Raw genomic sequence first — 14,729 nt, forward strand, 5'->3', positions numbered from 1 at the left:
TGAGTCACTAATTTTTTACAAAGATGGCCACATTATACTGTCTAGAGAAATAATCTGATTAGCTGCGTGTCACTCTAGATTTTGTTACCTGGAAATAATACCCACTCAGTTCTCAGCCTCTTACCATACTCACACACACATCTTGTCAGGTTTTTCCATACTAATCTTATTTGATACTACCCCTGGCTTTATTTTGTATCTCCTCAACAATATTTTGCAGCATGGTTTCCCTTTTTTATATGTTGATCTGAAAGTTATTAAGTGCTTTTTATTCTTAATTGTCTTACCAACCCTTTTGTAAGGTTCTTTTATTTCTTACACTATGTTTTGATAAGTTTTGTTACTGACTGATCATAGTCACCAACCACACATTTTAAACAGTCAAGAATGATGAGTAGAAGATACAGAGAATAAGTGTTTGGTAGTTCATTTTCTCTTTCATTTGCTCTTTTTCCTTCTCATGTTTGCTGTCACTTACCCATATTTGCTCTTACCTATTCTTCTGCTGTCCTACTGCATTTGAAACAAAAAGAAATCATTTCCTTCCTTCCTTCCCTCCCTCCCCTCCTCCTTTGGACACACTGCAGGTTGTACTAAGGAACCATTACTGCCACTTCAGGGTTTGTCTTTTACCCTGATCATGAAAACAAGTTCACAAAAGAAGGCTGACACAAAAATTCAGTAGGGATTGTATTCGTGAAGGAACTTAGGGATAGGGATAACTAACCACCACTGAGTTTCAAACTTCCTCAAATTATTGGAAGGCAAATAGGGGAAAAAGGGTTCCAGACCCATAAAACATCTCCAGAGGTATGTCATTACCTTCTGGAATATTTTTATGACAAGTTAATAAGCTGACTGAATCCAGATATGGAGGGGACAGATGGATGTACAGGTTACTTGGTCTTTTACTTTGGGCAGCGTTCCTAACCACTCCAAGCCTACTGTCTTCAGCCATAGGTATTATGGTACCTAACTTGCAGGGATATTTGTGATAGTAAATTCAATAATATATATCATGATGCTTAGTGTGTGCCTAGCATGAAGCCCATATTTCCTTAAAAAGTATAGATTTACATCAGGTTTAATATTACAAGAATTGGAAGTTGTTAAATTTATTTACCCTAATACTAAATTTAGAAATTCTGTGCTTTCATCTAATGTTCTTTCCTCTGCCTGCCTGCTTACTACTCTTCCACAAAAAACAACTTCAGAGGACTTTTTTTTTCCAATTTAAATGAGATATATGTATTTGGCGGGAAAAAATCCTTTCCCAAGTAAATAGTATTATTGTCACTGTTTACTATTAGATTGAAATAGAATTTGTAAGCTTGTATATTAAAATGTCAGTGAAGACCACTGATTTCTAAACTTCAAATTCGACGTTAAAATTTTAAGCTGCTTAAAGATTAAATACTTTTCATATTTCTAAAATATATATGCAGTCCAATATGAACGAAAACTTATGGTTAACATTTGAATTTGAAATCAATTAAATTGGAATGAAGTTTGATTCTTTTCTTTATATGAAAGGAAAATTGAGGAAGAAATGTTTTGATCTACAGCCAGTTTTTAAGCATAAGTTTATGCTACCTAGAACGTAGTTTAATTCCTTTCACACCAAAATGGCTTTCATTTTGTTTCACTCTTATTTTAATAAATTAAGTAGAATATTTACTGTGTTAAGTTTATGTGCAACATATATTCAGTAAGAAATTCTGTGAACAATCTGATTTTTTCCACTAGAGGGCCCTCTTAGAGAAGGTTTTTCTTGTTTAGTGTCAAGGTATTTCTGTACAACTTCCATAACAATTGAACTTTATCAAAAGATTTTCAGAGAAAAGATAATACTTATTCATTTCTTTCAGGGTATGTACCTACAGAGTAATCTTTTCTGAGATGTTGGTGGGGGATATTTTGTAACTTTGCCATTTTCTCCCCTTATGTTTTACACAGATGAACTGTTTCTGTGGCCTTTTAACTGTTAAAGGCTAGATTCTATGAAGAAATGTAAATAAGCCCTTTTCACTAGCCTGAATTTACAGTGTTATCTTATATAATTGGACTCGTTCTGCACCCCACCCCCGCAGAAAAACTCAGTAAGAATTATGGGGTGGGGGAAGAACAGGTGCTATGTGAATAGTGTCACAAACATGTATGTATAGAAACAACATTGTCTTTTTTTTTTTTTTTTTGGCTGCATTGGGTCTTCATTGCTGCGCGCAGGCTTTTCTCTCATTGCGGCGAGCAGGGGCTACTCTTCGTTGTGGTCCACGGGCTTCTCACTGTGGTGGCTCCTCTTGTTGCGAAGCCCGGGCTCTAGGCACAAGGGCTTCAGTAGTTGTGGCTTGCAGGCTCAGCAGTTGTGGCTCACGGGCTTTAGAGCGCAGGCTTAGTAGACGTGGCGCGTGGGCTTAGTTGCTCTGCGGCATGTGGGATCTTCCCGGACCAGGGTTCGAACCCGTGTCCCCTGCATTGGCAGGTGGATTCTTAACCACTGCAGCACCAGGGAAGCCCTCTGATAAAGATTTTATCAGACATATGCCACCAAACAGAAGGAAACTATTGAATGAGCTTTGTCCTAAGCCCAGAGCCCCAGATATTCAGCTTGGGAATATTTCTTTCCCATAATGTTCTAATACTTCACTTTAGCAAGATCCAGAGGAATAGGAAGTAGGAAGAGAAGACTTTAGGAGTGTTTAGTTCTGTCTAGCTGTCCCATGTTTTGCATTTGCCTGAGTATAATAGGCTCTAGAGAGCAGAGTAAGGGTGACTGGGAGTCTTTAATTTTCTTTTATTTCTCTTCAAGGAAACTTTATATTGATACTAACTGATCAGTATAAAGGCTTGCTTGCATTTTCAGATCAATCCAGTATATATATACTTTTACTAACTTTTGTCTTAGTTTACTTTCTTTGCTGTCAAACTTGTGTGCATAAAAATTACCTCAGGACATTATTAATAATGCAAATGTCCAAGCCTTGGCCCCAGAGGTCTTAATTGTTAGATCTGGCTTGTGGCTGGGACATCAATACTGTTTAACAAATCTTCCCTCTATCTCACCCCTGCTCTGGTACTTTTTGTGCAGACCAAAGTTTGATGGAAAGAGCAAGCTAAGACCTGTTTTCTTTTTCAGGAACCTAATCATTTGCTATTTCCAACTTAATTATCTCCGAACCACATATAAAAAAGGAGATAATACATTTCTTTAAGATGGTAATGAGGATTATATTAATTACTGTATAGGATGGGGGTGATAACCATGGTTGGCACACAGAAGGCATCCCATGATGCCCTTTGTTTCTCTTTTTTTTTTTTTAACATCGTCATTGGAGTATAATTGCTTTACAATGGTGTGTTAGTTTCTGCTGTATAACAAAGTGAATCAGCTATACATATACATATATCCCCATATCTCTTCCCTCTTGCGTCTCCCTCCCTCCCACCCTCCCTATCCCACCCTTCTAGGTGGGCACAAAGCACCGAGCTGATCTCCCTGTGCTATGCGGCTGCTTCCCACTAGCTATCTATTTTACATTTGGTAGTGTATATATGTCCATGCCACTCTCAGACGTCGTCCCAGCTTACCCTTCCCCCTCCCTGTGTCCTCAAGTCCATTCTCTACATCTGTGTCTTTATTCCTGTCCTGCCCCTAGGTTCTTCATGACCATTTTTTTTTTTTTTAGATTCTATATATATGTGTTAGCATACGGTATTTGTTTTTCTCTTTCTGACTTATTACTTCACTCTGTATGACAGACTCTAGGTCCATCCACCTCACTACAAATAACTCAGTTTCGTTTCTTTTTATGGCTGAGTAATATTCCATTGTATACATGTGCCACATCTTTATCCATTCATCCGACAATGAACACTTAGGTTGCTTCCATGTCCTCCACAATGCCCTTCTTGAGGTTGCTTCCATGTCCTCCACAATGCCCTTCTTGTTACACAGGAAACTTTTGCCACCTGGCTGTTGCCCACCTTGCCACTCTCATCTTTTACATGCTTACCTCTTCTCCAGCCACGTTGAATTTCTTGTTCCCTAAATAAGCAGGCCCTGGAGGCTTCCATGGCCTGTACGTTTTAAATCACCTATCCTGGGAATACCTTCTGCTGCTCCCTCTTAGTAATTTCTTATTTGTCCTTTAAGATCATTCACTTGTCATAGCTTCTGTGGCCACTCTGACCTTCCTCCATCCCTTGCCCGCACCACACACATACTCTTTTGTGTAATTCCTCTTTCTTTTTTAATGTGCAAAATGGGGATAATAATACTATACAGTGCTGTGAAGCACCTAGCACATAAGCTTTCAGTAAATAGTAGCTGTTTCTTGTATGGTAATTAATGACTTTGTGTATCTTCCTTCTTATTCACCTTTCTATATGCTCAGTGCATAATAAAATACTGACATTTGATAGGTTCTCAGTAATTATTTGGTGAAGGAACGAATGGGTCCATGAATAAATGATAGCTACCTGAAAGGTGCTTGGAAAACTATCAAACATTATTTAAATGTTTTAAATGTTTTAAATTTAATGTTTTAAATAAAAGCCTTTAAAGGTTCTGCTTACATTTGAATGCTGAGTATTTGGATATGAAGCCTACATACTGTATATATCAAATTTTATTAGAGTATAATTATACATAGCTAAATTAAACTTTCAGAAAAAGGCAGTTAAATTTAAAGTTCAGAGCTCTTACAGATTCAAGAAATGCCATATTATTAATGTCCCGATATATTGTGAAGTTTAAGTTCAAATTTAACCTTTACAATAAAATCAGTCATGGTTTGAGATATGTTTTCGGATGATTTGCTTATCACAATCAAAATTCAATAATATATTTGATATAATGTTGCTTATCACAATCAAAATTCAATAATATATTTGATATAATGTGGTGGTTTAATAAAATAGCCCTCTGACTTAACAGTAACACACAAATTTTCAAAATATTTCTTTTTCTTGTATTAGCAACATTTCATCGAGTTGGATGAAAGTAGACAGAGATTATTGCAGAAATGCAGGGAACTTATGAAGAGAGCCAGGCAAGTATGTAACCTGGGTGCAGAGCAGACCATTCCTCAAGAATATCAGACAGTAAGTATAAAAAGTATATAACGCTACAAGCTAACATATTTAAGACAGCTATTTGTAAGCTTAAAGTGTGTTAGGCATTGTACTGGGCCATGAAAAACACAATGTGCCATAAAATAAAATATGAGTTCCCCCCCACCCCCCCGCCACCATTTTTAAACTGAGTATGTATGTAAAGTAATTTTGCTCAACGAATTTTCTTCACTATACTCAGACTTGGACACCAGTCAGTCTTAGTGCTTCATACTAAAGTTGTTAAAACATGGGTATTATTTTGCAAAATTATTAATGCCATAACATTCATTCTTCCAGTAAAAAGCTTTTTCCCCAAGCACCCTTTTAATAGGTAGGGTCAGGAGACGGGTTATAGCTTTTCATGGAAACATAGTACCAGTAATTGATATATAAGGAACAGTAAAGAGAGGTGATATTTAGACAAACGAAGGCAAAATGAAAATGTTTTCATGGAAATTAGGGTGTTTATTTACAGTTGAGTGGGAGCTGAATCTTTATGGCTGACATCTGTTGCTAAGGAAAGGAAAAAAAGAGCCTTTCTTTCTTTACATTATGTGTATTTTATATTCTGACATATCATTCAGTTAGTAAAATGAGAAGATGCTGCCCTTTCTTCCAAGTTCCACCATTAATTAGGTAGCCCTGTGACCCAAAGCTTTATCTGACAGGTAGGAATAATACCTTGCCTACATACTTACTCTCTCAGAATAATGTCAAAGTAAAATTAGAAATAAAATTTTAAGTATCTGGTATTTGTGTGGCTTTTTAAATTTCAAATGTTATCTATTTCAGTAGATAATGAAATGTCTGCTAAAGATATAAATAGAACTGGAAATAAAACTTATTTGGATTATAATTTTCATATCCTCAAAGACTGTGCTTTATGCTGTCAGACCCAGAAACTAGGGAGAATGGATCTGTTTGGATACATAATAGGAATTTAGTAGATATTTGTAAGAAAATTGAGGGGCTATTGTTTCTAAAAATAAACCTTCTCCAGAATACATTGTGTTTATAAAATAAGTAAATATTAGTACAATATCTGTACTAACTTTTTCTTTCAGAAAGTAGCATGATTCTGTCCTTGATACATGGTACTGTTTTTGAAAGAAACAAGATTAGAGCATAGTTCATGTGTTCATTAAAAATGTATTGATTACCTTCTATATATCACATGCACTGAACAAAACACACATACTTTCTTCTCTCTTGAAATTTATATTCTAGTCTGGAGGGTGGGGAAGACAAATCAAAAAGCAAACAGATTATGTCGGGGATAGCAAGAGGTACTAAGAAGAAGAATAAAACAAGGTAAGGGGCTAGAGTGTCAGGGAAGGCTCCTTTGAGAAGATACTATTTTAGATGAGTCTTGAATGACGAGAAGAAATCAGTCAAGTGAAGGTTTGAGGGAAAAGCATTCCAGGCAGAGGAAATAGCTCATACAAAGCTCCTGAGGCAGAAGTATACTTGGCCTGTTTCAGCATAGAAAGAATCTCAGTGGGGCTACAATTTATAATCCAAGCAGAAAGGGGGGCAGAAGCCAGATCCTGTAGGGCCTTATACACCATAGAAGGAACTTGGGCTCTATTTTGAGATGGAACCCACTGGAGAATTTTAAATAGAAGAGTTATAGAGGTAGGACAACTTCAGTTTGTAAAAGAGCACTCCAACTGCTGTATGGAAAATAAAGTAGGGATACCAGAATGGAAGCACAAAGACCATTTAGAAGATTATTGCTTTGGACCAGCCAAGAGATTTTTGTGGCATGGATTAGGGTGGAAGCATTAGACACAGAGCAGTTTACAGACTTGAGGTATCTTTTAATGACAGAACCAGCAGGACTTGGTAATGGATTTGAGTTGAAGGGTAAGAGAGAGAACCCCTAAATTTGTTCATTTACTGAGATGGAAAAGATTGAAGGACAAATCAGTTTGCTCAAATTGGTGGGGAAGGTGAGGAAGTTGAAGATTTGTGTTTTACCATCTTAAATTTGTCTATTAAAGAGTCAAATGAAGATACCAAGTGTTTGGCACATGAGTTCAAATCTCAATGGACAGGTCAGATTCAGAAAAATATACTTAACAAATATCTGAAGGCCTGTAGAAGTTGAACTGCTTTCCAAAAGGTTAGGGAAAAAAAGGTTAAGATATTAGATTACTGCAGTGTGTTAGGATCTTTTTCAAGGTTTCAGTATTCATTTTGTACATTGTAGCACATAAACTTTCGCAGGTTGTGGTGAAAAAGCAATGTACTGCTTTGCCTCGCCCCACAATAAAGTATCTCCTCTAATTTGTCTCTGTGGCATGGTCTCAGAAGATAGTACTGTGGTGAAATTCTACTGTCAAAGTAATTGGATTCTTAGGATGCTTTTGTAGTTCTTCACAAGTACAGTATAAAGTTCTAACTTCTTGCTCTCTTTCAATGCCCCACATATTCTGGACCCATTCTACCAATTCAGCAAGTACCCACCATTCCAAATGGACACAACTCCTCACCCCCCATGGTATGCAGTGCTCATTCTTTTTTCCAAGCTCCTGTCTCCCCTCTGCCTTACTTTTCCCTAGCCATTTGCTTTAAGGCTCAGAGATGGAATCTGGGCCTGAATTCTCTTACTCTCTTGTAGCTCCTGTAGCATGAACTGATACTTCCTTTCTCTGAATTCCATAACCTGTATGATATGTACTGCTTATTTTAATACTCAGCATCAATACATTGCCTTAAGGTGTTAGCCTGTGTTATTAAGTATATACATTTTGTTTTCTTTAAGTATAAGCTTTTTGAAAGCAAAAAGCCGTGTTTATAATTCCTTTGATTCCTTATTGTGTGCTAGCATGCTGGTTCAACACATAGTAGATACTTACTAACTCAGCAGAATATTTTTCTTTTAACTATTTGAACTATTTTCACTGTACTATCTATAATAATGGACAATTTTTTTCTTCTTTAGGCTTTCCAAGATCTTCCAAACACCTTGGATGAAATTGATGCTTTATTAACTGAAGAAAGATCAAGAGCTTCTTGCTTCACAGGACTGAATCCTACAGTATGCCTCTTTCCCTAATGCCCACTGCAGCCACCAGCATCACCACACCCTCCCCCAAACCGCATGCGCGCGCGCGCGCGCGCGCACACACACACACACACACACTTCCCTCCAGTACTTGCCTCCCACTCTGTACTGGAGCTCTTGGTAATAATAAGCTAGACAGCAGGAACAATGTGCTTTTAAATGCCAGATTCTGAATCTATTAGAATTTTAAATAGATTCTTCCTAAGGAACACAGTGTTCTGTGCCTTTTCTTTATAAAAAGAATACTTGGGCTAACCTGAAATACTGCAATGTCTGTTTTTTCAAGGATAAAAAATGGCATTTTCAGTATGTTACAAGAACATAAATTAAATGCATACAAACAATGCAACAAAAGTGGCATTTTTAGTTAATGTCTTAATTGATGCAAAATTTTCTGTAATTTTATCCTTTGGTAGATTAATCTTAAAGATTTTTTTTCTGCCAGGTTGTTGAGGAGTACACAAAAAGAGAAGAAGAAATAGAGCAATTAACTGAGGAACTAAAGATAAAGAATGTTGAACTGGATAAATATAGGGAAAACATTTCACAGGTAATTATTCAACCGTTTTCTTTTTCTCTGTGCTTACCATTAATCATATGGGAATGTAGGATAATGCAAAATGAAATGATACATTGCATTTTTTCTTAGAAGCGTATCTTCTCATGACCAGATTGATATTGATATTAAATTTGTTTTATATCAAGTTTTGTATCAATGCAAGGACACTTTTTAAATTGTGTTTTTATATTGCCTTTACTTGCAGGTAAAAGAAAGGTGGCTGAATCCTTTAAAAGAGCTGGTAGAAAAAATTAATGAAAAATTTAGCAATTTTTTTAGTTCCATGCAGTGTGCTGGTGAAATTGATCTCCATACAGAAAATGAGGTAAAATTGCATTTGAAATGTTTCCTGGCAAGTAATTTTAATTATATGCTAAAAGTACATGTAAATTGTTTATTTACTCTAAAGTTACATCTGTGAAAATTTTGCTTACAAAAAAATTGTCCTAAGGAAGGAAAAGGCCATATATGGGATTCCATCAGGCTCACCCTTTTTTTTTTTTTTTTTTTTTTTTGGTGACATTGGAGATTAGTGACTAATACCTTACAAAGTCTTTTCATATCCAGTCTAAGTAATGGTTATTCAGGTGTGGTAAGCAAATGCATTGCTTTTTGAATCTACTACTCAAGTTTATGAAGAGTCATAAACAAATTGGGAAACATAACTGAAGCATAGTATAGTATCAGTGGTTTCCTTTTGATCAAAAATTTGAGTTCACAAGAATAAAAATATTTAGAAATTTGGTACTAATTTCTTGAGCTACGTTCATGCATTGCAGTTGTGGGTAAAATAAGATTTCCATTAAGAAATGTGTAGGGGCTTCCCTGGTGGCGCTGTGGTTGAGGGTCTGCCTGCCGATGCAGGGGACAAGGGTTCGAGCCCTGGTCTGGGAGGATCCCACATGCCGCAGAGCGGCTGAGCCTGTGTTCCACAACTGCTGAGCCTGCGCGTTTGGAGCCTGTGCACCGCAACAAGAGAGGTCGCGATAGTGAGAGGCCCGTGCACCGTGATGAAGAGTGGCCCCAGCTTGCCACAACTAGAGAAGGCCCTCGCACAGAGACGAAGGCCCAACACAGCCATAAATTAATTAATTAATTTGAAAAAAAAAGAAATGTGTAATGAGGGACTTCCCTGGTGGTCCAGTGGTTAAGACTTTGCCTTACAGTATAGGGGGTGTGGGTTCAGTCCCTGGGTCGGGGAGCTAAGATCCCACATGCCTCTCAGCCAAAAAGCCAAAACATAGAATAGAAGCAATATTGTAACAAACTCAATAAAGACTTCAAAAATGGTCCACATCAAAAAAATATACATATTAAAAAAGAAATGTGTAAAGAGATGAACTGGGATGTGCTTCAAAATAATTGGGAAAGAGGAGTGGGTGGAGTTATAGATGAAACAAGATTGGTCATGTATTGATCATAGTTGAGACTAGTTGATGGTAAATACATTAAGCTTATTTTAGGGCTCTAATTTTGTAAATGTTGAAATTTTTCCCTTATAAAGCAAGGTAGCACCTTTATTTCCCCTTAGGAACTTTGCCCCATGACTCCTTTATCTGCTTAGTGTGAGACATAAGGATAGCAAACATCATTTCACTTTAAGTTTTAGTAAGATATTAGACCTGCCATGAGAATTGTCATCTACATAGTGTGGGCTTGTTAGAAGGAAGGGGTGTGTTATAACATATAATTTATAATATACTTTCTCTGTACCAGACACTGTGCCAAGCACTTCTAGGTTTATCTTTTTTAATCCTCAGAACAATTCTATAAAGCAGAATGGTTTAAAACCGTATTTTATAAATAAACTGAAACAGTAAAATATTAGAACCACTTACTCTCTGCAAGCTCTAGAGGTCTCCAAGGATCTATTTAGATAAAACTAATATCATGAGGTTTTAAGTTCTTTACTCTTATAATTGATTGATTCAGTCTATTTTCAAAAAATTGTATGGAATTACCAAACTCTCACCTTTCATCAACTTTTTAAATGTTTTATAGGAAGACTATGATAAATATGGAATTCGAATTAGAGTCAAATTTCGCAGTAGCACTCAACTACATGAATTAACTCCTCATCATCAAAGTGGAGGTGAAAGAAGCGTTTCTACCATGTTATACTTGATGGCACTTCAGGAGCTTAATAGATGTCCATTCAGAGTAGTTGATGAAATCAATCAGGTATAGCTTATTCTTTTATTGGGTTTCACTGTATCTTGTAATAGATTTAAATCTAATCATTATTATTGTCATTGTTTAGGGAATGGACCCAATCAATGAACGGAGAGTGTTTGAAATGGTTGTAAATACTGCTTGTAAAGAAAACACATCTCAGTATTTCTTTATTACACCAAAGGTAGGTAATAAGTAACCTAAAAATACTCATACTCAGAAGTCCCTCGTGGCTAAAACATGTAGCAGATTTTGGCCCAGTATGTAAATATGAGCAGGAACACTCCCAAAATAGAACTAAAAGGATATAGTAATACTTATATTATTAAAGGGGAGAAGTTCCAGTGACATACTTAATCAGAAACCTTGTTATCAGAGGAAGAAACATAGGAGGCATAGTATTATGTTCTAGAACTGAGATTTCCTCCATGCTTTTGGCACTTATTCTTCCTCTAAAGAAGTTCCTCTTTTAGCACTAAAAAATGACAGGAGAATATAAACCCTAGAACGCTGGTCCTTCTCATTTCTCCAGAAAGGTCTGTTTTGGTGCTGTGCTCTGCCCTTTTTTAATTCACCACTGCCACTGACTTGGCCTAGAGGCAGTCCTAAGTGCCCCATGATCTTCTGTTCATATATTAGCTTTGGAGAAAAAAAAAGAATTATCTTCACAGAGAATTTTCCGTAAGCTAGGACCATTACAATGGGAAATTTTCTTTTGTGGGTCAGCTATAAAACTGATGTACAGTAATCAAAGATGTAGTTATTAATGTAATCAGATTTTTTTAACTAAAGTATTCAATGAAAAATTTCATTGGAAATCCTATCTTAAATTCAATTTTTTATTGAACAGTATAATCTGTCTTCTTTTTCCAGCAGATACCCTGTGGAGTAGCTAGATCTGTTAATTCCCTATTGTTTACCAAACACGTTGGCCTATAAACCAAACCTCCCTGTTATACACTTTTCAGGCTACCAATCTATCACAGTGCCTCACCATAGAAGTTGCTTGAGAAGTGTTTTGTGGATAAAAGAGTGAAAGTATCCTAGGAAAATTCTGGAGGACACACTTTTCCAGGGTCAACCTAAGAAGTTGTATGATCCCATTTGGCCTATGAATATAGAGGGCTCCCAAGGCATGTTGATGATTCCTTAGGCCGCGCTTCAGATGTGCTAATTCAAATGAGGATCACAGTCGGGCAGGGTGTATATTGAATTGAGAACTTAAGAGTTTCATTCATATTACAAATAAAATAATATATTTGACTATACACATGTAAGGTTGGAAAGTTGTGCTTCTTAACGGAAAGCATTATATGACAGTTTGTTTTAACACTTACAGCTCCTGCAAAATCTTCCTTATAATGAAAAGATGACGGTGTTATTTGTCTACAATGGTCCTCATATGCTAGAACCAAACAGATGGAATTTAAAGGCTTTCCAAAGGAGGCGGCGCCGTATTACATTCACTCAGCCTTCTCAATAAAAGTAAAGGGCAAGAACTTTGGGACTTTTCTGTTAAATCCTGTATATAAGTGTGGCTCAACTGAATAAAAGTTAGGAGATTCATTAAGACTAAAAGATCAGTTATTTTTGGAAACCCACTATTAGATACAAATGGGTCGATGAAAAGAGACCATAATAACTTCTTTTTGTGGAACATCATCTGGTAGTAAAAATTAAGTCTTCTTGAGTCCTTAGCACTCTGACCATAAGTCATTGGGTCCCCATTTTTAAAAGTATTTGCTACTCAAATCAAAGGTACAGTGGAAGGGCTTATCAATTACAAGAAGTTTAGTTGACATGGTAACCCTGAGCTTTACTTGCAAAGTAGTTTTAACTACTTTTAGAGTCTAAAGATGACTCTACAGCTTAAGCCACAGTTTCTCCCAGTGTTATATTTAATTTTTAAAATTTGATATGGAAATGTCTAGTCTAATGTATAGTAATAATTTATGGCAAATCTATTCATTTCTTCCTATTAAAAAGATACCTTATCTCCACTAGGAAATGGAATTTTATGAGCCTTTAAAAAAAGTTGTATGAAACTTGATACTATAATTATATTGGTATCTCAAAGAAGGGAAAAGTATTGGGGTTCAAAAATGGTAGCAGGACTTCTTTGAAATGCCACAAGGTGGCCACTAGATGATGCAAAAAATGCAACCAAAAGATTGACAGAGAATAAAATCAAGTGCCAAGGGTTTTTAAAGAATAACCCTGTAAAATGTGGGTGAGGTTTTTTGGGTTTGGTGGTTTTTTCCTTTTTTTAATTTAAAGTCAATTGTATTTTACATCTTAAATTTCTAAAGCATTTTCTTAATTATTTTTAGTAAGATTTTTCTTAAGATTTCATATACTGGTTTCTACAGTTTATATTTGAAATTTCTCAGTGTTATGTAAAGAGTGAGGAAAAGTATTGATTTGTTTAAAACCATAATGTTTTTAGAATCTAAGCTTATATAGGTCCTAAAACTTACAGTGTTGATCCTACCCCATTATCTTAGAAAATCTAGTTTCCTTTCAACGTGAAAGAATTAGATGAGAAAATCATTTATTTATCTCTGCGTTATATTAATTAACAGTGCCAAAACAAATTCTATTCTTTTAAATATTGTAAAATAACGGACTAGATCAAGGACATATCTTTGAACAATGGACTGGATCTGTGCCGGTAATAACAGAATTATTTTTTTGACTTGGCAGCTTGACTAAGTTGAAGAATTGCAGTGAATTTGGGTTTTGTATGTTCTTAAATAGCCACTGAAATTATTCTTGTTAGGTCAAAAAATAAACCTCTTACTTGGACATTTTCTCTTTAAAAAGCTATTTTTTTCTTCATAAAATTTTTAAAAGAGCCTTCCCCTCTTAAACTAAGTCTAATGCATATACTATGAAAATATTTTAAAATAACATTTTTACTAGTGCAAACAACTCATGTAAACCTTGAAAACCTTGGTAACATATTAGTAAATGGATGTTGTTACCAAATGTTTTTGTTGTTTAATACTTCGTTTTCCACCAAAGTATCTTTACTAATATGTGCTTGGTGTAGTTTGTTTATTGTCTGAGTTAGTGTCAGTCATCTTATTTCTGCAAAATGATTATCAGTGTGAAAAAGAAGTTTGAAGATTAGGTGTGTTTGAAAATAAAATGGTCAAACTACCTTTCAGTTTACATATGCCAATAATTATTCCATACCTTGTTTATAAGCATTTCTTTCTTTCTAGTGGACAAATATTTGGTTTTTACATTGAATGTTGACCTGTGAAGAATAGTAAGTCTAGCGCATTAGTCTCAGCCACTTGAAGCTTCACATATTTTCTGTAAAAGTTGATTTTAATTACATACAAATTGTAAAAACTTCAAGTAACAGTCTGATTTGATGAATAAAATATTTAAAACCCTAAGGTGACAAGCAAGTATTTTTAATGACAAAATCTTCATTGATTTGTGTAAGGAGAGAAATTAAAAGGTTTTTAGCATTAAGTAAAAGGAAAGATTTCTTGCTGCTTTCTAATTGTCTTGTGGACATGTGCTTATTTTCTTTGGAGTTTGAATCTTTAGTGTGTAAAAAAATATAATTTGAGGGAATTCCCTGGTGGTCCAGTGATTAGGACTCCACGCTTTCACTGACGAGGGCCCGGGTTCAATCCCTGGTCGGGGAAGTAAGATCCTGCAAGCTGTGCAGTGCAGTGAAAAAAAAAAGTGTAATTTTGTCCTGCTATTGTGTGTGTGTGTGTGTGTGTGTGTAATTGGAAAAAAACTCTCTGGGAAATGCTACTTTGTTGCTAATAAATGCATATTTTCATATTC

The 14,729-nt window shown here is 35.7% G+C and overlaps 1 protein-coding gene across 7 annotated transcripts in view; it reads left to right on the plus strand.

Annotated features, from left to right (window-relative positions):
• The window catches only part of SMC5 (structural maintenance of chromosomes 5), a 102,455-nt gene extending 87,726 nt beyond the window's left edge, over positions 1-14,729 (plus strand). For 6 of the 7 annotated variants that reach the window (XM_089913289.1, XM_022573531.3, XM_089913290.1 and 3 more), the window contains 8 exons: positions 4,978-5,103; positions 7,574-7,618; positions 8,063-8,158; positions 8,631-8,735; positions 8,950-9,069; positions 10,746-10,925; positions 11,005-11,100; positions 12,256-14,729. In XM_089913289.1, the coding sequence (XP_089769415.1) occupies positions 4,978-5,103; positions 7,574-7,618; positions 8,063-8,158; positions 8,631-8,735; positions 8,950-9,069; positions 10,746-10,925; positions 11,005-11,100; positions 12,256-12,399 (912 nt within the window). In that variant the 3' untranslated portion in view covers positions 12,400-14,729. The remainder of the gene's footprint in view (positions 1-4,977; positions 5,104-7,573; positions 7,619-8,062; positions 8,159-8,630; positions 8,736-8,949; positions 9,070-10,745; positions 10,926-11,004; positions 11,101-12,255) is intronic. The other variant, XM_022573532.3, reaches the window with a different exon arrangement.

The sequence above is a fragment of the Delphinapterus leucas genome, chromosome 6, assembly GCF_059928025.1.
Source record: "Delphinapterus leucas isolate spDelLeu-1000000601 "Yukka" chromosome 6, BTC_Dleu_Yukka2, whole genome shotgun sequence".
Lineage (NCBI taxonomy): Eukaryota > Metazoa > Chordata > Mammalia > Artiodactyla > Monodontidae > Delphinapterus > Delphinapterus leucas.